Below are 26,136 nucleotides of genomic sequence, written 5' to 3'. Positions count from 1 at the left end.
AAGACTGTAAGTCCCAGAACCGACGAGATTCCGTCATGTCAGATCTCACAATTCTTTGAAATCTGGCGCACACAAAACTCGGACAATTTCTCTCAAAAGTGTCGTCTCGGAGGGAACCCGGACCCAAGGCGCGTGTCGCCTCTCGAAAGCGGTGCACCTCGGCAGGCCCCGGCAGGCTGTCCCCGGCTAGGACGCCGTGTGACAGCAGCGAGCGGCTTGCACAGCCCCGCCGGGACCCCCTCGCGTGGCCGCGCAGCCCACTCGCTCGCACCGAAAACCTGTTGCTGCGCGAGCACGGTCACCCGCGAGACGAGCGTCGCGCCCGGAGCGGAGGGGAGGGGGGGGGCCCGCACCTCGCAAGCCCGCGGCGCGGCCGGGGCTCCGGGCTCCCCCGCCCGCCGGACGCCAGGCCGCGCGTCCATCTTGCGCCCCCGCGCCCTCCGACCCCGGACTCGCCCGGCCTGCGCCCTGCTCCCGCCCCTCCCCCCATCCCGGGGGGGGGGGGGGCGGGGGGCGGCGACGACCCCGGCCCCGGCCCCCGCGGGCCGCACCTTGACGTGGAAGCGGATGAGCGCCAGGCGGATGCAGTGCGCCATGCAGACGGGCGGCAGGAACCAGACCTTGGGCGGCGGGGTGCCCTTGTTCTGGACATGGCTGACGATCTGCTGCGCCGTCTGGCGCTCGTTGCCCTGCCGCTTGACCCACTCGTGCAGCCGCGCCTTCTCGAGCGCGCCGTTGAAGAAGACGAAGAGCTCGATGTTGCCGCCGAAGCAGGCCTTGGCCAGCGCGGCCAGGTAGCCGAGCATGTGGTTCCACTGGCCGCCGCTCACCCAGTCGGTGTAGAAGCCGCCGTACAGGCGGTGCAGGCAGTTGTCGGCGTCCACCAGCAGGCGCAGCGGCGTGTGCGGGGGCCGCTGCCGCCCGCCGCCCACCAGGCTGCCCCGGGCCAGCTTCTGCAGCTCCACCGGCACCACGGCGCTCGGGCAGTGCTTCTCGATGTAGTCCTGGAAGCCCTGCACGCCCATGGCGGCGGCGGCGGCGGGCGCGGGGCGGCGGGGCGGCGGGGCCGGGGGCGGCGGGGCCGGGGGCGGCGGGGCCGTGGCGCGGCCGGGGCGGCGGCGGGCTCTAGGGGGGGCCGGGGCGGGCCGCGGGCGCGCTCATGGCCGCTGCGGCCGCCATGTGCTGCCGCCTCCCAGGGCCATGGCGGGAGGGACCTGCGCCGTGCGCCGCTCGAGGCCCGGGCCAGGCTGAGGCGGCCTCGCGCGGGCGGCGGCGGCGGCGGCGGCGGCGGCGGCGGCGGCGGGGCGGGGCGGCGCAGGCTGACGCACGCGGGCCGGCGGAGGGCGGAAGAGGCGGCGCCGCGGCCTGCGGGGCCCGAACCCAGCCCGGATCCCGGCCGCGCGGCGGCGGAGGGCGGCCCGCGGGGAGGGGCGCGCGGCCTGCCCGGGGGGGCGCCCTGGAGGCCTCGCGGCCGCGGGTCCCCTCGTTCTGAGGAAACCCCGTCCCGGGGCGCGCGGGTCCCGTCACTCGGAGGAGACCTCCGCCCCCGTCCGCTTGTCCCGTCACTCCGAGGAGACCCCCGTCCGCGGGTCCGAGAAGACCCAGTCCTCCTCCGCGGGCCCCGTCATTCTAAGGAGACCCCCGTCCCCGGGTCCAGTCATTCTGAGGACACCCCGTCCGCATTCGCGGGTCCCGTCACCCCGAGGAGACCCGGTCCGGTCCCTGAGAGCCGTCACCCCGAGGCGAAACCAGCGCTGTGGCCGGTGACTGCGGAGGGAAAGGGGGCAGGCTGGTGAGAGCTTGGAGGTCGGGGTGAGCGAGGAGCAGCAGGTGGCTGTGTCCAGGGTGGAGGGAGCAACCAGGTCGCTGCGCTCCTGCGTGTGCTCTGGATGGAGGGACGGGCTCCCTCCATCTTTGGTTAGCGAGGGACAGGACCCTGCAGATGCGGTTGACGACCGGAGTGGCCTCGGACCCCGGCCTCTCGGGGAGAGCGGGCTGTGGGGGGGAGGGAGGGGAGGGGGGGCGGGGGGGGAGCAGGCGGTTCAGACCCCGCCCACCCACCGAGGAGCCGGTTTGATCGCCAGACTCGAAGGTCAGGTGTAGCCCCGCGGCTTAGTGCCAGGTGACCACTGATGACCCCTGAGCGGGGACACGTCCGTCACAGCGCCCCAAGTGCCTCCTTTCTAGTTGGTGCCAACTGCGAACCTCCTGGCTTCCCAGCAGCTGGGCGGCCCCTCGCAAGAACAGCGGTTCAAACCCCGGTCGCTCTGGGAGCATCTTCTGGAAGGAGATCCTTTCGTGATTTCTGCTCCACATCTCTGTCGCAATTGCTTGTAAAATGAGGTTAACGCTGTAAGCATATGCGCTGCCATAAAACATTTTAAAAAACAGATTAATGTCTTGCAGAACGAAGCATTTGGAAACTCAGAACTCTTCAGGGTTTGAAAGTGGCATTTTTACTTACCTCCAGCCCTCCCATCTGTTCTTTTTCTGAAGAAACCTCCGTAGAGGAGCAAGCCCAGACAGCAGGTGCAGAGCAGATGGAGCCTGCGCCCATGCGGCTCCAAGAAGCCCCCATACTCTCCGTCCCTGAAAAGGCAAGTGGGATTTTTTTCATTTCTTTTCTTATAACTTCACCTCAAATACAAGCCAGTGTGATATATACATAAGTAAAATGTTCTTAGTATCTTGATAAAAACGTTTAATTTTTTAAAAACAGACTGTGCAAGCTAAGCCACTTACCCATGCACCAAATTAGTGCTGAAGCCAGGATTGTGTGCTATTTAGAAATGCAGTTAGCCATTTAAGGCCACATTAAATACTGACACCCCAGAAGTAGCCACATTTCCTTCTGTAACCCACTGCAGGCTCACAAGGTTGATAGTTTTTTTGTTTTGTTTTGTTTTTTTTAATTTTTTTTTTTTTTAACGTTTATTTATTTTTTTTGAGACAGAGAGAGACAGAGCATGAACGGGGGAGGGTCACAGAGAGAGGGAGACACAGAATCTGAAACAGGCTCCGGGCTCTGAGCTGTCAGCACAAAGCCCGACGCGGGGCTCGAACCCACCGACCGCGAGATCGTGACCTGAGCCGAAGTCGGACGCTTAACCGACCGAGCCACCCAGGTGCCCCACAAGGTTGATAGTTTTAATCACTCACTGTATTTTCATTTATAGCACTGCATTCCATGTTTACCTTCACTATGTGCCGCCCTTATTTTAAACATGCTTGCTTTTAATTATTTATTTTTTTAAAGACAACCTTTTTTTTTTTTTAGGGGCACCCGGGTGGCTCAGTCGGTTAACCGTCGGACTTCGGCTCAGGATCATGGTCTCACAGTTCCTGAGTCGGAGCCCCGCGTCAGGCTCTGCGCTGACAGCTCAGAGCCTGGAGCCTACTTTGGATTCTGTGTCTCCCTCTCTCTCTGCCCCTCATCTTCTTGCTCTGTCTTTCTCTCTCTCAAAAATAAATAATCATTAAAAAAATAAATAAAGGGGCACCTGGGTGGCTCAGTCGGTTGAGTGTTCGACTTCAGCTCAGGTCATGATCTCGCAGTGAGTTCAAGCCCCACGTCGGGCTCTGTGCTGACAGCTCAGAGCCTGGAGCCTGCTTCAGATTCTGTGCCTCCCTCTCTCTCTTCCCCTCCCCTGCTCATGCTCTGTCTCTGTCTCAAAAATAAATAAAAACATTTAAAAAAAATTTTTTAAAAAGTAAATAAATAAATAAAGACAACCTTTTTTTTTTAAGTTTATTTATTTTGAGAGAGAGAGAGAAAAGGTGCGAGTGGGGGAGGGGCAGAGAGAGGCAGGAGAAAGCTAGAATTCCAAGCGGACTCTGGGCTGTCAGCGATCTCACCAGCTGAGCAGTAAGTCAGCTGCTTAACCAACTCAGCCACCCAGGCGCCCCTGCTTTTAATTTTTTAAATGCTTTAGTGCCGGTATCTGGGATTCAGGGAATAAGTTTTTTTCACCTTAAGACAGTGTGAAGTACTAGGATTCTGCAGTCAGACTGCCACATCTGTCTCCTCCAGCTCTGTGACCTTATGCAAATTACTCAACCTTTTTAAACCCCGGTTTTTATCATCTGTAAAGGAAGATGTTAATAGTCCTTACCTCTCAGATTGTTATAGGATTAAATGAGATAATCTGTGTGCTTACCACACAGCAAATGCTCTGTAAATGTTGGCTTTTATATTTAATACTTTTGCTTAACTATAATTATATAGACTTTATGCTTGAGAACATGGACAAGTTATTTTACTTTTTGAAACTTTAAAATTCACTTTCATAAGTATAAAATATAAAATTCATTATGCTTACTTGCCCTATTTAACTATGTGTTCACCTTTTAAAAAACTAATTTTTTCTCTTTTTGACTAACATTAGTGGCTGTTAAAATGTTTGGCTGACATATCTTTTATGTAATCTGCATCCTCAACTCAGAGTTGGGGGTTGGTTGCAGTTAAATTTTTTGAATATCATTACTTTTACAGTAAATTATCTGTAATTAAAATTTAGTAAAAAATTATATTCTTGGGTTCACAGCACATGACAACTTATGATTGGGGACTTTCATTTCCAACCACTTTATCTTTGGACAATTCACTTAGACCCCACATGATAAAACTTTTAATTTCACCAGGAGATTGCCATATAAGTGAGGGAAAAATCGGAAAAAACAAACAATAACGCTAAAAAGGACAAGGCCCTATGCCTCACAAAAATTACAAAATGAAATCTCAGAAAAAAGTTGTGATTAATAGATAAAGAGCCCATGGTGTGCAGAATTATCAATGCATGGAAAATCAATGACAAATACTTATTTTCAGCTCTTTCATGTTTCAGCCAATTCATTATTGATCAATTCATCTACAGCGAAAATACTGTCTGTCTTATTTACATGATCCTTTCCAAAGTAAAGTGCTTTATAGTAGAATAACACCTTTAATTAATAATCTACCTAGTTGAGGCTTCTGTCCACCAGCAATAAAAGGTAAGTTTTCATTGCTTCAAGGAAGGTGAAAGTTGGCTCTGCGCCCACTCGTATAATCACTAGCATATACTGGGAGAACAGCAGGCTGGAACAGCTAAGCATGGAATCCGTGACCTGGGCAGAAAACATTAATCCCTGCTTGGGATTTGAACCTGTAATGTTTACCTAGTACTAAAGCTCTAATCTGTTGTCAACTTAAATGACCTGGAAGTGCGCGCGCACGCGCGCGCACACACACACACACACACACACACACACACACATCTACAGTCTTGAAGATTTTGTTGTTGTTGTTTTAGTATTCTGGAATTAGAAAGTGCTTTTTGTTTTTAGTTATATGGATTAAAAGTCCTATTCACAGGTGTGAATTTACTTTCTCTTTCAACCATAATTTTTTAAACAGGCATATACAATTATAGTTTTAAATTATAAGTCAGGTGCCTGGGTGGCTCAGTCGGTTGAGCATCTGACTTTGGTTCGGGTCATGATCTGGCAGTTTGTGGGTTCGAGCCCCGCATCGGCTCCGTGCTGACAGCTCAGAGCCTGGAGCCTGCTTTGGTTTCTGTGTCCCCCCCCCCCCCCCCCCCCCCGCCGCCTCTTCCCTACTTGTGCTCTGTCTCTGTCTCTCAAAAATAAATAAATGTAAAAAAAATGTTTTAATTGTAAGTTAATGGGAAAATATAAACAGATTTCTATAAATTCACATTTCTAGCACTCTTCAAGTGTAGCGGAAGTTCCCAAATGCATGGCAAGAAACATTTTACATCATCGGTTGGTGACTTTTTTTTTTAATTTTTTTTTTTATTAGTTTTCTTTATTTCTGAGAGGCAGAGAGAGACAGAGTGCATGTGGGGGAGGGGCAGAGAGAGAGGGAGACACGGAATCCGAAGCAGGCTCCAGGTTCCGAGCTGTCAGCACAGAGCCGGACACGAGGCTCGAACTCACGAGTGTGAGATCATGACCTGAGCTGAAGTCAGACGCTCAACCGACTGAGCCACCCAGGCACCCCCGGTTGGTGACCATTTTAGCTGAAGGGCTACTGCACTCCTTATCACCACAATTTTCCCTTCCCAGGAAAATCTACAATTGTTGGTGTCCATTCTTTCTGAAGTCTGCAAAGGACTGATTGCCTGTGTCCTTTCTCCACCACTTGTGGGAATGTCCAGCCACCTTCCCAACACTTCCTGGGCATCAAAGACCTCTTTCTCCAGACGTCCGTCCTTACTGACATGGGACACTCCGGCATCAAATTGTCTTTACTCCCACCCTCACCACTGGGAGCTGCTGAGGAAAAGGGGACAAACATCCAAGGGATGCTTTGGAAGACAGTACTCGGTTGGGCATATAGTCTCTCTTATTTGGATAGAAGACCTTAATAGTCATCCCTTAAATACTGCCTGATGGAATCTTCAAAATTATGATATTTTTTTTTTGTAAACTAAATTTTATTTCCCAGCATGATATACATGAAAATGAGAAGTTTATTTTTTTTAACTAAGAATTTCCATTCTTAAGTACAACCATTTGAAGATTTAATTATTTAGAGACTAGTTATAATCATTAAATGATCTGTTACATTTGTTCAAACCATACAAAATGTTTCTGAAAGGAGCACTTCTCTCACACCAGAGTATGAAGAGCACAGGCCTGACCAGGCTGGAACACATGAACCTCACTGCCTCCAGAGACTCTGTAGCCTCGAACACAGGAACACACAGTCATTCTCTGGAAACTGAGCCCAAGGTCCCTGCACAGACTCTGCTGCCAAAGGAAGAGGTCAGGGTTGCCTGCTGAGCTACAGAGCACAAGTGCCTGGGGAATGCAGGGAGACAGTTCTGCCTTAAATGCAGATGCCTTCAGGGTGGAGCAGTAGCCTGAGCCTGGGAAGAGCTGAAAGCAAGAAACCGCTGCTCTTTCTCTATTCACCACTGCCTCCTCCCATCCCTCTCTGCAGCAAGTCCCAGATGGGGGTACAGGCAGCCCCAGCCCTGGCTGAAGGGCTAGGGCATCCATCTCCACATCAGTGCAACTGGGAGTAAGGATTTCAGTACAGATACTTCCAGTTTTGTCAAACCAGGAAACACTATATTTCAAAATAAAATATTCCGTGTCATTAAAATAGAAGAGACAATAGACTCACTAATCTTATCCTAGCATTTGTTTTTCTTGAGATGTACTGTCCAATAGAACTTTCTGTAATAGAGGAAAAATGAGCTATCCTGTCCAATATGGTAACTGCTAGCTGTATGTAATTAGTGGGCACTTGATGTATACAACTGAGGAACTAAATTTTTTTAAGTTTATTTATTTTGAGAGAGAGAGTATGCACAAGTGGGGAAGGGGAAGAGATGGAGAGAGAGAGAATCCCAAGCAGGCTGCACACCATGAGCACAGAGCCCAATGTGGGATTTCAACTCACAAACCACGAGCTCATGACCTGAGCCGAAATTAAGAGTCAGATGTTTAACTGACTGAGCCACCCAGGAAACCCAAGGAACTAAATTTCTAATTTCACCTAATTCTTATTAAATAGCTACAAGTGGCTAATGGCTACTATATCGAAAGATCTTAATTCCTAAAGAGCTGAGCAATTGCATCAGCCTTGCATCGTATTGGCTTACATTTAATTTGTTCAATGAGTTACTTAGTAATACTTCAACATAACATCACATTTGCACAATGCTTTATAGTTTACAAATTGCCTTCTCTTAAAAAAATCTCTTCAGCTCTGATGGATGGCTAGCACTTGCAGAAATATAGAAATTATAACGCTCCTACCCTGCATTTTCAATTTTTCAGCCCACACTATTTCTATCACATAGTTTGAGAGCTCTTACCACCTAGGACATACATAAGATATGCCTTTCCAGTGTGTCAGTAGTCTTAGGAATATTTGCTCACACCAGATACCCAAGTTGTTGCCTGATCAGCACAGTGTACATCAAGACTGACTTCCTGGGATCTGGGTAGGTCTGTGAATGCAGCCCAAGCCTGTGTAAACCATTGTAGCAGACTTCTCTCCCACGTTGCTCACATTAACTTGTAGCCAACTACACAGCCTGGTCAACTGGACAGGCAAGATAGCATATTACACTGTAGGGTTTGGGCTCTTATGTTACAAGCAACTGAAACAACTCCCTCTAATATAAGCAAAATGGCATTTACTATACAGATATTAAGGACTCAGAAATCAATTTATAGGGGCACCTGGGTGCCTCAGTTGGTTAAGCGTCCAACTTTGGCTCAGGTCATGATCTCACAGATTGTGGATTTGAGCCCTGCATCAGGCTCTGTGCTGATAGCTCAGAGCCTGGAGCCTGCTAAGGATTCTGTGTCTCCCTCTCTCTGCCCCTCTCCCACTCATGCTCTGTATCTCTCTGTCTCAAAAATAAATAAAACATTTTTTAAAAAGTAGAAATCAATTTACAAAAGTTGGGGAACCAGGATTAGAAGTGGGCAGAAATGAGGGATGGCAAGCACTAGTCATGTAAAAATACATTTGGGGCACTGAAGGTAACATAATGAACTCCAATATTCCCTTGTCCTGTAGTCACTTGCTTAAGATTCAAAATCATAGGGAAAAAAAAAAAAAAAAAAAAGAGTTGAATAGACCAAATGTCTCCAGCCTCACAGCAAAAAGAATATGGCTCCTTTGATTTTAATATGAAGAAGAATATACCTGGATTGATCATCTCACCAAAACTATATACAACTTCTGAGAAAGACATCTATGTACCTTAGGAAGGGAAAAGTAATGCTGAATATCCAAAATAGACATGTGTTCATGACATACATGATAAGACCTTTCCTATACCCTGTCCTTAAAAGACACAGTTACTATAAAGCCATGCCTTCTAAATCTTAAGTGAAATTATATGCTGAATCACTGCTGAGCCACATGGGTGAGGAACTGGCCAGGTCTAAATTTGATTCATCTGTCTTTTTTTTTTTTTAATTTATTTAACTCACCATGATTCACTTAATTAAGAAACTAGTATCTGTATTTTTTCACAAAGGTCTCCTAAGAAACATCATGAACTCCTTACAGCTATAAACATATGCTATTTTTCCATGACATTTCTATGACCTATAAGTCTAGCAATCGTATGGTAAATAAAGTTAACTTTTAAGAATTTAACCATTAGGTAGATGCTTATTAAGCATTCATATTTTTTATATTTGTCAAGTACATGTTGTGACTCAGATTTCTATCTTCCTCTCCAAAAGTTCACAGTCTACTATAAAAAGATAAAAGATAAAGATAACTTTTATTACCAAGAAAGATATTTTTTTAATGTTTATTTATTTTTGAGAGAGAGAGACAGAGTGTGAGTAGGGGAGGGGCAAAGAGGGAGACACAGAATCTGAAGCAGGCTCTAGGTTCTGAGCTGTCAGCACAGCGCCCGATGCAGGGCTTGAACTCACGAACTGCCAGATCATGACCTGAGCTGAAGTCAGACGCTTAACGTACTGAGCCACCCAGGCACCCCTCTAATTCTTTTTAATGCCTGCATGGTGTTCGATAATTTCTCCAGCGCCTGCAGAGGTGCATGCACAAACTTTAAAAACCTTAAAGGACTATTGAGCCAGCATTGCCAGACTTCACATTTTTCAGGAAAGCCAGAAATCCAGATCTTTATTTACAATTATCCCATTTAAAAAATACTGTTTAAGCCAAGCAAAATAGGCTGTGGGCTGGATTCTGCCCTTGAGCCCCGGTTTGTGATTTCAGCATTGATTTCTAGAACACTCATCACCTTATCTAAATCTCTCTTCCCTTTTCTTAAAGTTAGACTGACCAAAGCCAACCTTTGGGAAAGATATTGATTAGTACCAATGGAGAAATCAAAGAATATGTCCTAAGAGATCATGTGAGGAAGATACTAATTTCAAATTAGAGCTTCAGTCTCACTATCAGCCAAGATGTAGTAATAGGGACTGACTATCCTCCCACCTGAAACAACAACAACCAAAAAAACTGAGACAAAGTAAGGGGGACAATTGTTCTTATGACATTGAACATTAGTCAATGATGAACAGAGATCTTTGAAAAATGAAGAACAAAGTGAGTGAGCCCTACAATTGACTTAGTTCACTGCCCTGGTGGAAGTTTCTGGGCCATGATATAAGTAAGGGACCCCACAGAGCCTGGTAGCCTCCTCAAGTTGAGGGGATAGAACTGGGAATCTGAGTTGGACAAAGTGGCTTGAATTCTCAGGGTAGAATACTGGAGAGAGGAATGCTGTAAAGAGAGATCTGCAGATGATCATCTTGAAATATTCAGCTGAGAATTGACTAGTGCATGCATGTGAGCAAGCTACCCAAGGCAGAGGAAAAAACTTTGGGCAGGGTGGGAGGGTAGAGTACCTGAGGTTCACACAAAACCAGAAGTAGTGCCTGTTCTCAACAGATTGGAAAATCACATCTTCCAAAGTCATCACCTAGAGGACTAAAAAAAGGTCTTCCCTCAATAGTAATTTAAAATTAACCTAGATAATGATTCCTTGGAGATGGTGGAGTAGGGATCACCAGGAATCAAGTCTGCCATCTAGACAAAAATGGCACTGGCAGAATCTGATGTAACTATTTTGGAATTCTGGAATGTTTTGAAGCATTGCAACTTACAGAGGAAGGCTTGGATGGTAAATTTTGGTTAATTTTGGTCAATTTCAGCTCTTAACACAGTAGCAGCTACCCCATCCCCACCCCAGCCACATGGCAGGCAGCTGTGTGCATGTTCTTGGAGCAGCTTATATACAGCCTCTAGGAGCGAGGGTGGACAAAAAGGGCCCTGTCTTCCAAATATTGGCGATCTGTGTTCTCACTGCTGATTGTTGCTTCTGATGCAAAAAGATAGGTAGCCATTTTTGCTGCACCCCTCCCCATACCCCTCATGATTCCCCCATTACAAGCCCCTCCCCCTCTGGCTGAGCTGACTTCCAGGAAATTTAAATGGCCAGTGCTCTTTTCTCACCCCTTCAGTTTTCACCTTTCCCCTTTCATGAGCCAGACTTTAAAGATTGGATATTCAAAAATAACTGCATGGCTAGAGAAAATTTAAAAATGATTGCACTTGCCCAAGGAAAGGCTCAGAAAAGACCTAAGAAGATATTATATTTATACCTCAGGCTGATCCTTTGCACAGAGACAACCTCAAACAAACAAACAAAAACAAAAATCCCCAAAACAATAACAAACAACCCAGAAAACCCTGGGGGAAGGGGAAAACTTGATTACCAGACTTCCCAGATTATTAGAATCAAAAGTCCAGTGTTCAACCAAAATCCACACAAAGCATACAAAGAATTGGGACAGTGTGGCCCATTCAAAGGAAAAACAATTTGACAATTTGCCCCTGAAATAAACTTAATAAGATATATGAAACGAATACTTTAAAACAACTGTCTTAATATGTTCAAGGAACTAAAGGAAGTTGTAGGGAAAATCAAGAAAATGAGGTGTGAACAAAATAGGCATATCTATAAAGAGAAAACCTTTAAGGGAAATTCTGAAGCTGAAAAGTACAATAACTGAAATTGAAAATTCACTAGCAATATTCAAAAATAGATTTGAGCAGGCAAAAGGAAAAATCAGTGAACTTGAAGATAGAACAATGGAAATTATTCAGGCTGAGGAACAGGAAGCAGAAAGATTGAAGAAAAGAAATGGAGCTAAAGGAAATATGGGACAACACAAAATGTAGCCACATACTTATCGTGGGAGTCCCAGAAAGCAAAGTGAAAGAGGCAGAGAAAACATTTGAATAATGGCTGAAAACTTCTCAAATTTAATGAAAGCCATGAATATAAACATCCAAGGAGCTCAACAAACTCCAAGTAAGATGAAGCTACAGACCCACATTGAAACACATAATCAAACTCTCAAAAGACAAAGACAAAGAACAAAACTTGAAAGCAGCAAATCATACAAGTTCTCCAATAAGATTATCTGCAGATTTCTTATCAGAAATTGTAGAGGTCATAGGACAGTGGGCCAATATATTCAAAGTGCTCAAAAATACTATCAACCAAGATTCCTACATCCAGCAAGACTATTCTTCAAAAATGAGGGGAAAATCAAGACATTTCCAGAGAATAAAAGCTGAGATGGTTTATGACCATTAGACCTGCCCTGCAGGAGCTGCTGGAGAGAGTCCTGCAAGGTGAAACGAAATGGTATTAGATAGTAACTCAAAGCCATATGGAGAAACAAAGATCTCAATAAAAGTAAATACAGGGGCATCTTTAAAAGGTAGTGTTATTGTAATAATGGTTTGTAACTGTACTTTTTGTTTTTTACATGAGTTAAGAGACTAATACATTAAAAGAAAGAACAGTTATTGGTGTAAAAGCTAGTATTACTGTACCATTGATTTACAACTCCAAATAACGTTTTCTACATGATTTAGGACAGTAATGCATTTGAAAGAATTATTATATATTGTGGCAGGCAATGTATACAGATGTAATTTTGTGACATCAACAGCTAAAAAGGGCAGAATAGAGCTGTAAAAGAGCATAGATTTTGAATGTAATTGGAGTTAAGCAGCTATAAATTACAATTAGAAAGTCACAACTTTAGGCTGATAAATGTAATCTCCATGGTAACTGCACAAAAAGAAATTAAGGAAATTAAGCATTTTACAACAACAAAAAACCAAAAGACAGAAGGCAGAAATGCAGAAAATAACAACAAAAATTGTAGACCATAGAGAAAACAAGTAGCATGACAGAAGTGCCTTTTTATCAGTAATTACTTTATTTTTTTAAGATTTTTTTAATGTGTATTTGTATTTGAGAGAGATCAAGTCAGGGAGGGGCAGAGAGATAGGAAGACAGAATCCTAAGCAGGCTCCATCCTGTCAACACAGATCCTGATGTGGGGCTCAAACTCATGAACTGTGAGTTCATGACCTAAGCTGAAATCAAGAGTCAGAGGCTTAGCCAACTGAGCCACCCATGTGCCCCTACTTTATTTTTTTTTTTTAATGTTTAATTATTTTTGAGAGAAAGAGAGTATGAGCAGGAGAGGGGCAGAGAGTGGGCGGGACAGAGGATCCAAAGTGGGTTCCATACTAACAGCAGCAAACCAGAACTCACAAACCATGAGATCATGACCTGAGCTGCGTCAGACGCTCAAGCCACCCAGGAGCCCCAGAAATTACTTTAAATGTAAATGAATTAAACTCTCCAATCAACAGATAGAGGTTGGAAGGATGATTAAAAACACATGATCTAACTATATGCTTCTATAAGAGACTGGAGATACAAAGACAAAATTGGAAAGTGAGAATGGAAAAGATATTACATGTAAAAAGTAATCAAATAGTAATCAAAAACTATAGGAGTGACTATACCAATAGCAGACAAAATAAACTTTAAGTCAAAAAAATTAGAGACAAAGAAAAACATTATATAGTTATAAAATTTTCAATAAAACATTAGGTACATAAAACATTTATATACCCAAACAGATCATCAAATATATGAAGCAAAAATTCACAGAATCGAAAGGAGAAGTAAAGAATTCTACAATAATAAGTGGAGACTTCAATATCCCATTCACCATAATGGACAGGATAACCAGACAACATAAGTAATAAAATAGAGGACTTAACACAATGTATCAAATAGATCTAACAGACACCTACAGAACACTCCACACAACAGTATACACATTCTTCTCCAGTGCACTTGGGACATTTTCCAGGACAGACCATATATATATATCAGGCCATAAACTAAGTCTCAATAGATTTTAAAAGATAAATATCATACAAAGTATCTTCACCAACCACAATAGAAATAGAGACAGAAATCAACAACATTAGGAAACTGGAAAATTCACCAAATTGTGAAACTAAAACAACACACTTGTCAGCAATCAATGGATCAAAGAAGAATTCACAAGGGAAAGTAAGAAAATTTAGAGACGGATATAAATGAAAACACAACAGACAAAAACTTATGGAACACAGCAAAAGTGGTGTTAACAAATTAGAAAATTTAGAAAAACAAGAGTGATCTCAGTAGAGGAAAATGATGGCATAGTAGGATGACCCTGGCTTGCCTCATCCCACAAACAAAACTAGATGACTATCAAATCATCCTAATACCCCAGAAATTGATCTGAAGTCTGAAAAAACAAACTCCACAACTAAAGGGAGAGAAAAGGCCTCAAAGAAGGTAGGAAGTGCAGAGATGTGGTTTAGGGGAGAAACATAATAATGAGTGCTCTAGAGAAGACAGGAGGGAGGCATGGTCATGGAAAAGGGTGAGAGGGAGAGAGGGGCACGCAGGAAAATGCACAAGGAGAATGTTTCCCCAAAGCCATTGGCTTGGAAAATAAGAAAGACTGAATTTTGTGTGTGCTTATAGCCAGCTGGTCTTAAAGCCGGAGTTCTAAAGGTCAGCAGGCTTGGATGGGATAGAACCCTGAGGGCCCTGCCCTACTCCTGGAGGGAAGGTAGGCAAACAAACTCTGGGCAGACAGCATGGAAACAGGGATCTGAAGAGTGCCTGGGGCACAAAGTAGGGAGATTATGAGCTCTTCTTGGAATGCTTCCCTGAGAGGCAGCATAGACAGAGATGCCTCTCTGGGAACAAAGGAGCAGGCCAGCATCATTTCCCTCCCTAACGTCTTGGCATAATACAGAGTCACCTGTGGGAAGCAGCATAGTGCTGACACTGGCAGCCTAACTTGCTTACACCAAGCCCCATCCCCTTGTGCTCTGTCGGGACTGCCCTTCTTGGTCATGCTTACCTCAGTCCCAGTGTGGCAGACCCCCTCCCCCAGAAGACCAGCATAAACACCTGCTCACACCACATCTCCCAAACAGAGAGTTCTGTAGGGCCTGTTATGGTGGAGGTGGTATCAGGTCTCATTGCACAAATAGACCAAATCACACCTAATTAAAACTCATCACATTCATTCCAGGAACCAAACATGTGCACAAGACTGGCCTGAAGGGTAGAGCAGCCATAACACAGTAGCAGGGTGCATGCAGCATACAAGAGAGACACGCCCTGAAGAACCTGGCCCTGGACACTACATGACCTCTTCTTCATAAGGCCATTACTTTCAGCAGGAGGATAAATAACTGGCTTTTCTAACACAGAGAAGGCAGAGACTTAGACAAAATGTGAAGATGGAGGAATTTATCCCAAATGAAAGAACAAGATAAGGTCATGGTCAGAGATCTAAGCAAAACAGATATAAGTAACATGCCTGATGGAAAATTTAAATCAACAATCATAAGGATACTACTGGGATTGAGAAGAGAATAGAAGACATCAGTGAGACTCTTACCATAGAAATAAAAGAGTTAAAAAAGAAATGATCAGAGATGAAGAGTGCAATAAATGAGATTAGAAACAGGTTTGATGCAATGAACAGCAGACTGAAAGAAGCAGAGGAATGAATTAATGACCTAGAAGACAAAGTAATGGAAAGTAATGAAGTTAAACAAAAGAGAGAAGGAAGAATTAGGCAACACAAGAATAGGATTAGGGAACTCAGTGACTCCCTCAAATAGAATAATATTCATATTATAGGAGTCCCAGAAGTAGAGAAAGAAAACAGAGGAGAAAATTTGTTTTAAGAAATAATAGCTTAAGGGGCACCTGGGTGACTCAGTTGGTTAAGCCTCCGACTCTTGATATTGGCTCAGGTCATGATCTCACTGTTGTAAGATTGAGACCCCTGTCCAGCTCTGCACAGTGAGCACAGAGCCTGCTTGGGATTCTCTCTCTCCCTCTCTCTCTGCTCCCCCTCTCCCCCTGCTCACTCTCTCGTTTTCTCTCTCCCTCTCTTAAATAAACATTTTTTAATTAAAAAAAAGAAATAATAGATGAAAACTTCCCTAATCTGGGGAAGGAAACAGACATCCAGATCCAGGTGGCACAAAGAAGTCTCATCAAATTCAACAAAAGCAAGCCAATACAAAGACATATTATAATCAAATTTGCAAAATATAGTGATAAAGAAAAAAATCTTAAAAGCAGAAAGCAAAAGAAATACTCAATTTACAAAGGGAAACCATAAGGCTAGCTGGAGAGTTCTTAACAAAATTTCACAAGCAAGAAGGGAGTGGCATGATATATTCAATGTGCTGAATGGGGAAAATATGCAGCCAAGAATACTCTATCCAGGAAGGCTATCATTCAGAATAGAAGGAGAGAAAAAGAATTTCCCGGACAAATAATAACTAAAGGAGTTCATGACAGTCCTGCAAGAAATATTAAGGGGATTTTTTGAGTGGAAAGGAAAGATAAAAGGTGACAAAGACAAGAAAAGATCAGAGAAAATCTCTAGAAACAGAAAACAAGTAATAAAATGGCAATAAATACATATCTATCAATAATTACTTTGAATGTAAATGGACTAAATGCTGCAATCAGAAGCCATAGGGTGACAGAATGGATTAAAAAAAACAAGACCCAGGGTGCCTGGGTGGCTCAGTTGGTTAAGTGATAGACTTCAGCTCAAGTCATGGTCTCACAGTTCATGAGTTCAGGTCCTACATCAGGCCCTGCATCAGAATCTGTGCTGACAGCTCAGACCCTGCAGACTACTTCAGGTTCTGTGTCTCTCTCTCTCTCTCTCTGACCCTCCCCTGATTGCACTCTCTTTCTCTCTCAAAAATAATCATTTAAAAAATTTAAAAAAAAAACCCAAGACCCATCTATATGCTGCCTACAAGAGACTCATTCTAGACCTAAAGACACCTGTAGATTGAAAGTGAGGGGATGGAGAAATATTTACCAAGCAAATGGATGTCAAAAGAAAGCTATAGTAGCAATACTTATATTGTACAAAATAGACTTTAAAACAAAGACTATAATAGATAAAGAAGGACACTATGTAATCATAAAGGGGACAATACAACAAGAAGATACAACAATTGTAAATATTTATGCACCCAACATGAAAGCATTCAAATATATAATATAAAACAATAACAAACATAAAGGAACTAATCAATAATACATTAATAGTAGGGGACCTTAACACACCACTTACATCAATAGATCATCTAACAGAAAATCAACAAGGAAATACTGGCTTTAAATGACACACTGGACCAGATGGAGTTAATAGGTATATTCAGAACATTTCATCTTAAAACAGCAGAATATGCATTCTTTTCAAATGCATATGGAACATTTTCCAGAATAGATCACATATTAGGTCACAAAACAGGTCTCAACAAATACAAAATGATCAAAGGCATACCATGCATCTTTTCTGACCACAATGCAATGAAACTAGAAGTCAACCACAAGATAAAATCTGGAAAGAGCACAAATACACAAGGATTAAATAATAATGAATGGGTCAACCAGGAAATAAAAGAAAACATTTTAAAAACATGGAAACAAATGAAAGTGAAAACACAATGGTACAAAATCTTTGGGATGCAGCAAAAATGGTCCTAAGAGGGAAGTATAGATAATATAGGCCTACCTCAAGACAAAAGAAATATCTAAAATAAACAACCTAACCTTATACTTAAAGGAGCTAGAAAAAACAATAAATGAAGCCTAAAGCCAGGAGAAGGAAGAAAATAATAAAGATTAGAGCAGATATAAATGATATAGAGACTTAAAAAGAACAGATCAATGAAACCAGGAACTGGTTCTTTGAAAAAATTAATAAAATTGAAAAACCTCTAGCCAGACATATCAAAAACAAAAGACAATGGACCCAAATAAATAAAATCACAAATAAGAGAGGAGAAATAACCAACACCAAAGAAATACAATTATATGAGAATATTATGAAAAATTATATGCAAAAAAATTAGACAACCTGGAAGAAATGGACAACTTCCTAGAAACATATAAATTATCAAAAGTGAAACAGGAAGAAATAGAAAGTTTGAACAGACCTAAAACCAACAAAGAAATTGAATCAGTAATAAAAAACATTTCCCAACAAACAAAAGTCCAGGGCCAAATGGCTTCCCAGGGGAATTTTACCAAACATTTAAAGAAGAGTTAACACCTATTCTTCTCAAACTATTCAAAAAAATAGAAATGGAAGGAAAACTTCCAAATTCATTCTATGAGGCCAACATTACCCTGATACCAAAGCCAATTAAAGACACCACTGAGAAAGAGAACTACCAGCCAATATCCTTGATGAACACAGATGCAAAAATTCTCAAAATATTAGCAAACTGAATGTAACAATACATTAAAAAAAACTTTCACCACAATCAAGTGGGATTTATTCCTTGGTTGCAAAGGGGTTCAATATTCACAAATCAATGTGATAACATCACATTAATAAAAGAAAGGATAAGAACCAGATGATCATTTCAATAGATGCAGAAAAAGTATTCAACAAAATACAGTATCCATTAATGATTTAAAAAAACATCAACAAAGCAGGTTTTAAGTTTATTTATTTACTTTTAGAGAGAGAGAGAGAAAGGGCAAGCATGAGTAGGGGAGGGGAAGAAAGAGAGGGAGACAAAATCCCACATAGGCCCCATGCTGTCAGAGCAGAGCCTGACATGGGGCTTGAACTCATGAACTGTGAGATCACAACCTGAGGTGAAATCAAGAGTCAGACACTTAACCAACTAAGCCACTCAGGCGCCCCTGAACCAAGTAAGCTTAGAGGGAACATGCCTTGACATAATAAAGGCCACATGAAAAACCCATAGCTAACATTATCCTCAATGGGAAAAAATTGAGAATTTTTCCCCTATAATCAGAACAAGACAGTGATTCCACTCTTACCATTTTTATTTAACATAGTATGAGAAGTCCTGGCCACAGTAATCAGACAACAAAAACAAATAAAATACATCCAAGTAAGTAAGGAAGAAGTAAAACTTCCACTATTTGCAGGTTATATGATACTATATATAGAAAACCCAAAAGATCCCTCCAAAAAACTGCCAGAACTGATAAACAAATTCAATAAAGTCACAGGATATAATATTGATCTACAAAAATCTGTTGCATTTCTATCCACTAATAATGAAGCAGCAGAAAGAGATATTAAGAAAACAATCCCATTTACAATTGCACCATAAACCATAATATACCTAGGAATAAACCTAAGAGGTGAAAGACCTATACTCTGAAAACTATAAAGCACTGATGAAGGAAATAGAAGATAATACAAAGAAATGGAAAGACTTCCATGCTCATGGATTTGAAGAACAAATGTTATTGAAATGTCTATACTACCCAAAGCAATCTACACATTTAATGCAAGTCCTAGCAAAATACAACAGCATTGGGGTGCCTGGGTGGCTCAGTTGGCTAAGCATCCAACTCTTGGTTTCAGCTCAGGTCATGATCTCCTAGTTTCATGGGTCGAGCCCCCGCGTCGGACTCTGTGCTGGTAGTGTGGACCTTCCTTGGATACTCTGTCTCCCTCTCTCTCTGCCTCTCCCCTACTCATGCCGTCTCTTTCTCAAACATAAATAAATAAACTTAAAAAAAGTAGCAGCGTTTTTCACAGAAATAGAACAAACAATCCTAAAATTTGCATGGAATCACAAAAGACCCTGAATAGCCAAAGTGCCCTTTAAAAAGAAAAGCAAAGCTGGAGGCATCACAATTCCAGAATTCAAGTTACATTACAAAGCTGTAGTAATTATAACAGTATTGTAATGGTAGAAAAATAGACACATAGATCAATAGAACAGAATAGAAAACCCAGAAATTAACCCACAACTATATGGTCAGTTTATCTTCAACAAAGCAGGAAAGAAAATCCAATGGGAAAAAGACAGTGTTCAACAAATGGTGTTAGGAAAACTGGACAGCAACATGCAAAAGAATGAAACTGGACCACTTTCTTACACCATACACAAAAATAAATTTAAAATGGATTAAAGACCTAAATGTGAGGCCCGAAACCATTAAAACCCAAGAAGAGAACATAGGTGGTAACTTCTTTGACATTGGCCACAGCAGTTTCTTACTGATATGTCTCTTGAGGCAAGGGAAACAAAAGCAAAAATGAACTATTGGGATTTCATCAAAATAAAAGAGCTTCTGCACAGCGAGGGAAGCAATCGACAAAATCAAAAGGCAACCTACAGAATGGGAGAAGATATTTGCAAATGACATATCTGATAAAGGGTTAGTATTCAAAATATTTAAAGCATTTATACAACTCAATACCAAAAAAATGAATAATCTAATTAAAAATAGAAGAAATGAATAGACATTTTTCAAAAGAAGACATACAAATGGCCAACAGACATATGAAAAGATGCTCAATATCACTCATCTTCAGGAAAATACAAATCAAAATCACAATGAGATATCACCTCACACTTGTCAGAATGGCTAAAAACAACACAAGAAACAATACATATTGACAAGGATGTGGAAAAAGGGAACTCTCTTACACTGTTGGCAGGAATGCAAACTGGTGCAGCCACTCTGGAAAACATTATGAAGTTTCCTCAAAAAGTTAAAAATAGAACTACCCTACAATCCAGTAATTTTGCTACCAGGTTTTTACCCAAAGAATACAAAAATGCTAATTCAAAGGGATGCATGCACCCCAATGGTTACATCAGCATTTTCAAATAATAGCCTAATTATGGAAACAGCCCAAGTGTCCATCGACTGATGAATGGACAAAGAATATGTGATATATATATATGTGTGTGTGTGTGTGTATAATAGAATATTATGCACCCATAAAAAAGAATGAAATCTTGTCATTTGAACAACATGGATGGAGCTAGGGAGTATAACACTTAAGTGAAATATGTCAATCAGAGAAAGACAAATACCATATGATTTCACTCATATGTATAATTTAAAAACAAAACAAATGAGCAAAGGGGAAAAAAGAGAGAGAGGCAAACTAAGAAATAGACTTTTAACTATAGAGAGTAAATTGATCATTACCAGAGGGGAGGTGGGGTAGGCGAATGAGTGAAATAGGTGATGGGATTAAGGATTGCACAGTTGTGATGAGCCCCACATGTTATATGGAGTGTTGAATCACTGTATTGTACACCTGAAATTAATATCAATTACACTATATGTTAACTAACTGGAATTTCAATAAAAACTTAAAAAAACCTCCTGCAAATCAACAACAAAAACCCCAAACACAATTCAAAAGTAAAAAGGATTTGAATAGATTTTCTCCCAAGAAGATATACAAATGGAAAATAAGCATGAAAAGATACTTAACATCACTTGTCATTATGGAAATGCAATCCAAAACCACACTGAGATAAACACACTAGAATGGTTACAGTTTTAAAAAATGGAAAATATTACATGTTGATGTGAATGTAGAGAAATTAGAACTCTCATATATCCCTGGTGGGAATAAAAAATGTTGAAGCCACAATGGAAAACAGTTTTTTGGTTTCTTAAAAAGGTAAAAATGGGGGCGCCTGCGTGGCTCAGTCAGTTAAGCGTCCAATTTCAGCTCAGGTCATGGTGGATTCTTGAGTTCGAGTCCCACATAAGGCTCTCTGCTGTCTGCACAGAGCCAGCTTCGGATCCTCTGTCCCCTTCTTTCTGCCTCTCCCCCCGCTATGTGCTCTCTCTTGCAAAAATAAATAAACATTTAAAAAAAGATAAAAATAGAATTGCCATGTGACTCAGCATTCCACTCCTATGTATTTATCCGAAGGAATGCAAAGCACGGACTCAAACAGGTATGCCAATGTTCACAGCAGCGTTATTCACACTAGCTAAAAGGTGGAAACAACACAAATGTCCATCAACAGATGAATGGATTGATAACACAATCATTCCACAATCATGTGGTATATAAACACAATGGAATATTATTCTGCTATAAAAAGGAAGTACTGATACTTGCTACAACATGGATGAGCCTAGCAAATATGCAAAGCGAAAGTAGTGAGACACAAAAGGGTATTATATAATTTGTCTTAAATGATATATGAAGAATGATCAAATTCACAGAGAAAGAAGTCAGATCAGAGGTTACCAGGAGCTGGGGAGATGGAAGAAATGGGAGTTATTGCTTAATGGTACATTTTGTGTTTGGGGTGATGAAAGTCTGGGAAGTAGAGAGTGGTGATGGCTGCACGCCATTGTGAATCCAATTAAAGCTAGCCAACTGTACGCTTAAAAACGGTTAAATGAGAAACGTTATCTGATATGTATTTTACCATACCACAATTTAAAACAAATTAGTGTTGTAATATACCAAAACTATTGAATTTCAAGCTTTAAATGGATGAGTCACATGTGAATTAGGTCTCAGTAAAGCTTTTTAAAAACCACCATGAGATCCTACTACACCCCTACTAGAATAGCTAAAATGAACAGTGCTTATTACCAAGTGAGGATGAAGGTGTGGCGGAGCTGGAACTCTCACACTGTTGATAGGAAACAAGTCTGGAACTTTCTTTTAAAAGTCTGGTAGTTGGGCTCCTGCGGGCCACACAGTATGGCAGTGATATCTGTCTCTTCCCAATTTTTTTTTTCTCTCTCAGTCTTGACCTGAACTTTACCCTAGCTGTGAAGCACTGCAGAGGCCAACAAGATAGCAGTAAGCTCATCCCTGAGAGGACTGTGTTTTTAGCCGGAAGGCGGGAAGAAGTGACCTGTGGTCCGAAGAATGTGGATGAAATGTGTGTTTATTTTTTTCCTCCGTTTTCTTTCATTTTGCCCGAGGGCAGTTCCTTTTGACAAAATCATGGGGCATGTTGGCAGGTAATAATCGGGGAGAAACCCCATCTTTCTAGCAAGAACCCCAGGTAAAGCAGCCTCTGGAAGCCAGAGAGTCTGGGAGACATCCTGGAGAGGAGAGTGCTGGAAAGGGAGCTCCCCAATTCTGTGTGCGAGCAAACACATGTCCGTGCTTAGCCAGGAGCTGCATGTGTGAGGCAAAGCAGCAGCACTTTGAAAATTAACCAGCATTGCAACCACCACCAACAGAGGGCAAGATAGGCCTGTGTGGTGTGAGGCTGACCCCGTGATGGCCGGCTGAAACAAAAATATCTGCATCCTCCAGAGAATTGTTTAGACTTTTAGCACACAGAGTCTCCTAACATAATAAAGCAGTCTTTGCTTTACGCAGCAGTATGAAACTGTAAAAATGGCCAGGCATGCTAAACTGTATTGTGCAATCGTGGTAATCAATGAGTGAAATTATGAGTTTCTGTGACTTCTAGAAAGTTTCATAAAAACACTAAAAACTCGGGGCTGCTGGGTGGCTCAGTCAGTTAAGCATCAGACTTTGGCTCAGGTCATGATCTCATTGTTTGTGAGTTTGAGCCCCGTTTAGGGTGAGCTTGAGCCCGCTTCGGGTGAGCCTTGATTCTCTCTCTGCCCCTCTGTCTCTGCTCCTCGCTCACTTGCGCCCTCTCTCTCTCAAAAAAATAAAGAAAGAAAATATTAAAAATTAAATTAAAAATTAAAATTAAGAACATTAAAAACGTATACTGTCAGTGATAAACGTATAAGAAAATAAGACAGTAAAATTAATATTTATTTTGTACCCTGCCACTGCAAACACTAGCAAAAGTGGTGTTTTTTGTCTTTGTAAGAAGTTTATTAGAGTCTTTTGAGGAGTGCTTGCCTTTTTCATAAGTTGTATGACTTATGTGACAGCTTGTCATAATCCTTTAAGTCCGGATCTGCTTTCAACATTTTCTCCTTTGTGCTTTTAACGTCATAAAATATCTCCAGGTGACTTGAACGGGACATCCTCACACGTTTTGTCACCGCCCTTTCCTGACATATTTGATACCCTCACCTTGACTGGTCCCTCTGGCAGCACATCTGGGGCCCTGCAAGACGGCAATGCTGGCACGCTATGGTCCCCTATTTCTCCAACGACCCCCTTTACGTTGGATTCAAATTCTCACCTTCACTGACCCACTTTATTATAAACTGTCATGTGGGTCTCTCCCTGGAGATAAGGGGGCAGCACAACCACATGCTCCACCGTCTGTGCGTCAACTGAGGAGCATGGTGACCGGTCACCAACAGACTCTGCAAGAAGTGACTGCACGGGTCACTGAGCATGACGCCATCTGTTATTTACACAGTGACGGGTGGACTGAGCGTCGTCAAAAACCGACCTGTGTGCTTTGGAGCCAAAGTATAACATGAAGACAGAGTCTGGGACAAAGAGGAATAATAGCTTCATTGCCTGGCCAGGCCAGGGAGGCTGCTGCAGGCTAAGGCCTTCAAAATTGCAAGCCCACCTGGAGGAAGGGGCTGGGGTCTTACAGAAAAATACAGGGGCTAGCTGGTTTGGACACAAAGTGCGTACTTGCCGGGGCCTTCTTCACCATGTCTTCAGGGTGGTACCAGGTTCCTGGAACAAAAAGCTAAGAATCGAGATGGGCAGGTTTGCGGGAGAGAGGGAAAAGGTTCCGTGGGTTAAAATCAAGCTTCACGGAAGCGTTAGTGCAGCTATTTTGATTTTTGTTCAGCATTCTGCTTTCGCAGTTTCGTGAGGAGCCACAGCAGCTTGCGGCCAGGTTGTACTTTGTGCCGTTATATGGTTACTGTGCCGTGGTAACTGAAACTCCAATGATGTCCACGCCCACTACTATCAACTAGAGGGTGGTAACTGAAATTGCGCAATCATGAAGTGTCACTTCCGCCGTATAACATTAACTGGAGGTGAATCCCCAATACTGGATCGCTCCCAAGGGGACGGGAAGTAGGCTCCACTATTTAAGTGAAAGAGTGTCGATGAAACTGTGCACACGTCTTAGAACCAGCACATTTCTGAAATGTATTGTCGCTGCATATCATTCTGGGCTGATGATTCTTTTCCGCTAATACTCTAAAGGTATCGTTGCACTGTGTTCTGGCCTACACGATTTTTTTATCAGACATCTGTGCTTATTGCAATTCAAGTTGTTATTCCCTGTATTGAATGTGATGTTTTGTTTTTCTGGTTGCAGTCAAGATTTTTTTTGTCTTTGGTTTTAAGCAGTTAGACCATGACAAACTGAGCATCTTGGATTTTGCTGGGTGTCTTGAACCTGTACATTTATTTTGTTCACCAGATTTTAACTTTTCAGTAATTATTTCTTCAAAATATTTTTTTCTGCACCAATTCCCCCTGCCCCATCTTTCTTAGACTCAAATGACAAAAATACTAGGGGTTTTTTTTTCACATTGTCTCACAGATTCCTGAAGCTCTGTTCATTTTGTCTTTTTTTTTCTCAGTGTTTCTCAGATTGGTTAATTTGTATTGATCTGTCTTGAATTCACGGACTCTTTCTTCTGTGATATCTGTTCTGCTATGAAGCCCATATACTACATGTTTTTTAATTTCAGAAATTATATTTTTCAGTTCCAAAATTCCCACTTGGAAATTCTGTGTCTCTGCCAAGAATTTCTTCCTATTTATATTAAGAGCTTATAATATTATAATTATAATAGCTGCTTTCAAGTTTTTGTCTGATAATCGAAAATCTGTATCATTTTTGGCTTGACATGTGTTGTCTTTTCCCTTGTGAATAAATGATATATCCCTGGTTCCTTGTGTCTCCAGGAATTTTGTATTGTATCCTGGACATTTTGAATATTATGTTGTCAGACACTGCAACCTGTTATAATCCCCTGGAGGATATTGATTTAAGTAGGCAATTAACCCAGTTAAATACAGACTGAAAACCATGTCTTCTTCTGTGGATGGTGGTTCCAATGACAGCTCTGATTTCAGAGCTTTTCCTCACGTCTTTGGGGCTGTCTGTGCATGTACAGCTTAGGTCCGAGCCCAGGACTTGCACCAGGTCATGTGCAGCATTGAGGGCTCCTCTTCTCTAGTTCTCTTCCCTATAAATTCCCCAACATATACTATTTGAATCATAGGAAACTTTTTGGAGTTTTTGTTGCCCATCCTGTCTTTTCATAGTTCCAGAACTGGGGTCTCCCTCAAGTAGGGCTGAGAAAGAAAAAAAGAGCAAGATACATTCTATTTTTATCTATAACCAAACCTATACCTATAGCTAGCTAGCTAGCTAGCTAGCTGGCTATCCATCCATCCATCCATCCATCCATCCATCCATCTATGTATCTATCTACCTATCAAGGAGAGAGAGTGAGAATACACACAGGGATTTCCCCCTGAAATCTCTTTGGCTCACAAAAAATCCTTCCCTGGACCTCTGGCCAGAAAGACAGGGCTTTTCTTGGAGTTCTT

At 42.2% G+C, this 26,136-nt stretch overlaps 1 protein-coding gene and 1 long non-coding RNA gene across 3 annotated transcripts in view; one reads left to right on the top strand and one right to left on the bottom strand.

Annotated features, from left to right (window-relative positions):
* The window catches only part of FAM120A (family with sequence similarity 120A), a 95,275-nt gene extending 93,981 nt beyond the window's left edge, over positions 1-1,294 (bottom strand). Inside the window, exon 1 of one of the 2 annotated variants that reach the window (XM_019434297.2) lies at positions 552-1,294. In XM_019434297.2, the coding sequence (XP_019289842.1) occupies positions 552-1,025 (474 nt within the window). In that variant the 5' untranslated portion in view covers positions 1,026-1,294. The remainder of the gene's footprint in view (positions 1-551) is intronic. The other variant, XM_019434296.2, reaches the window with a different exon arrangement.
* Positions 1,295-20,663: 19,369 nt separating this feature from the next.
* LOC109257915 (uncharacterized) lies at positions 20,664-25,470 on the top strand. The gene is made up of 2 exons (XR_002076139.2): positions 20,664-22,597; positions 23,658-25,470. It is a non-coding gene; the product is annotated as an uncharacterized LOC109257915 (long non-coding RNA).
* Positions 25,471-26,136: the final 666 nt, after the last annotated feature.

The sequence above is a fragment of the Panthera pardus genome, unplaced genomic scaffold (assembly GCF_024362965.1).
Source record: "Panthera pardus isolate Hobbes unplaced genomic scaffold, ASM2436296v1 HiC_scaffold_20, whole genome shotgun sequence".
Classification (NCBI taxonomy): Eukaryota; Metazoa; Chordata; class Mammalia; order Carnivora; family Felidae; genus Panthera; species Panthera pardus.
This window is presented reverse-complemented; position numbering and strand designations above follow the sequence as displayed.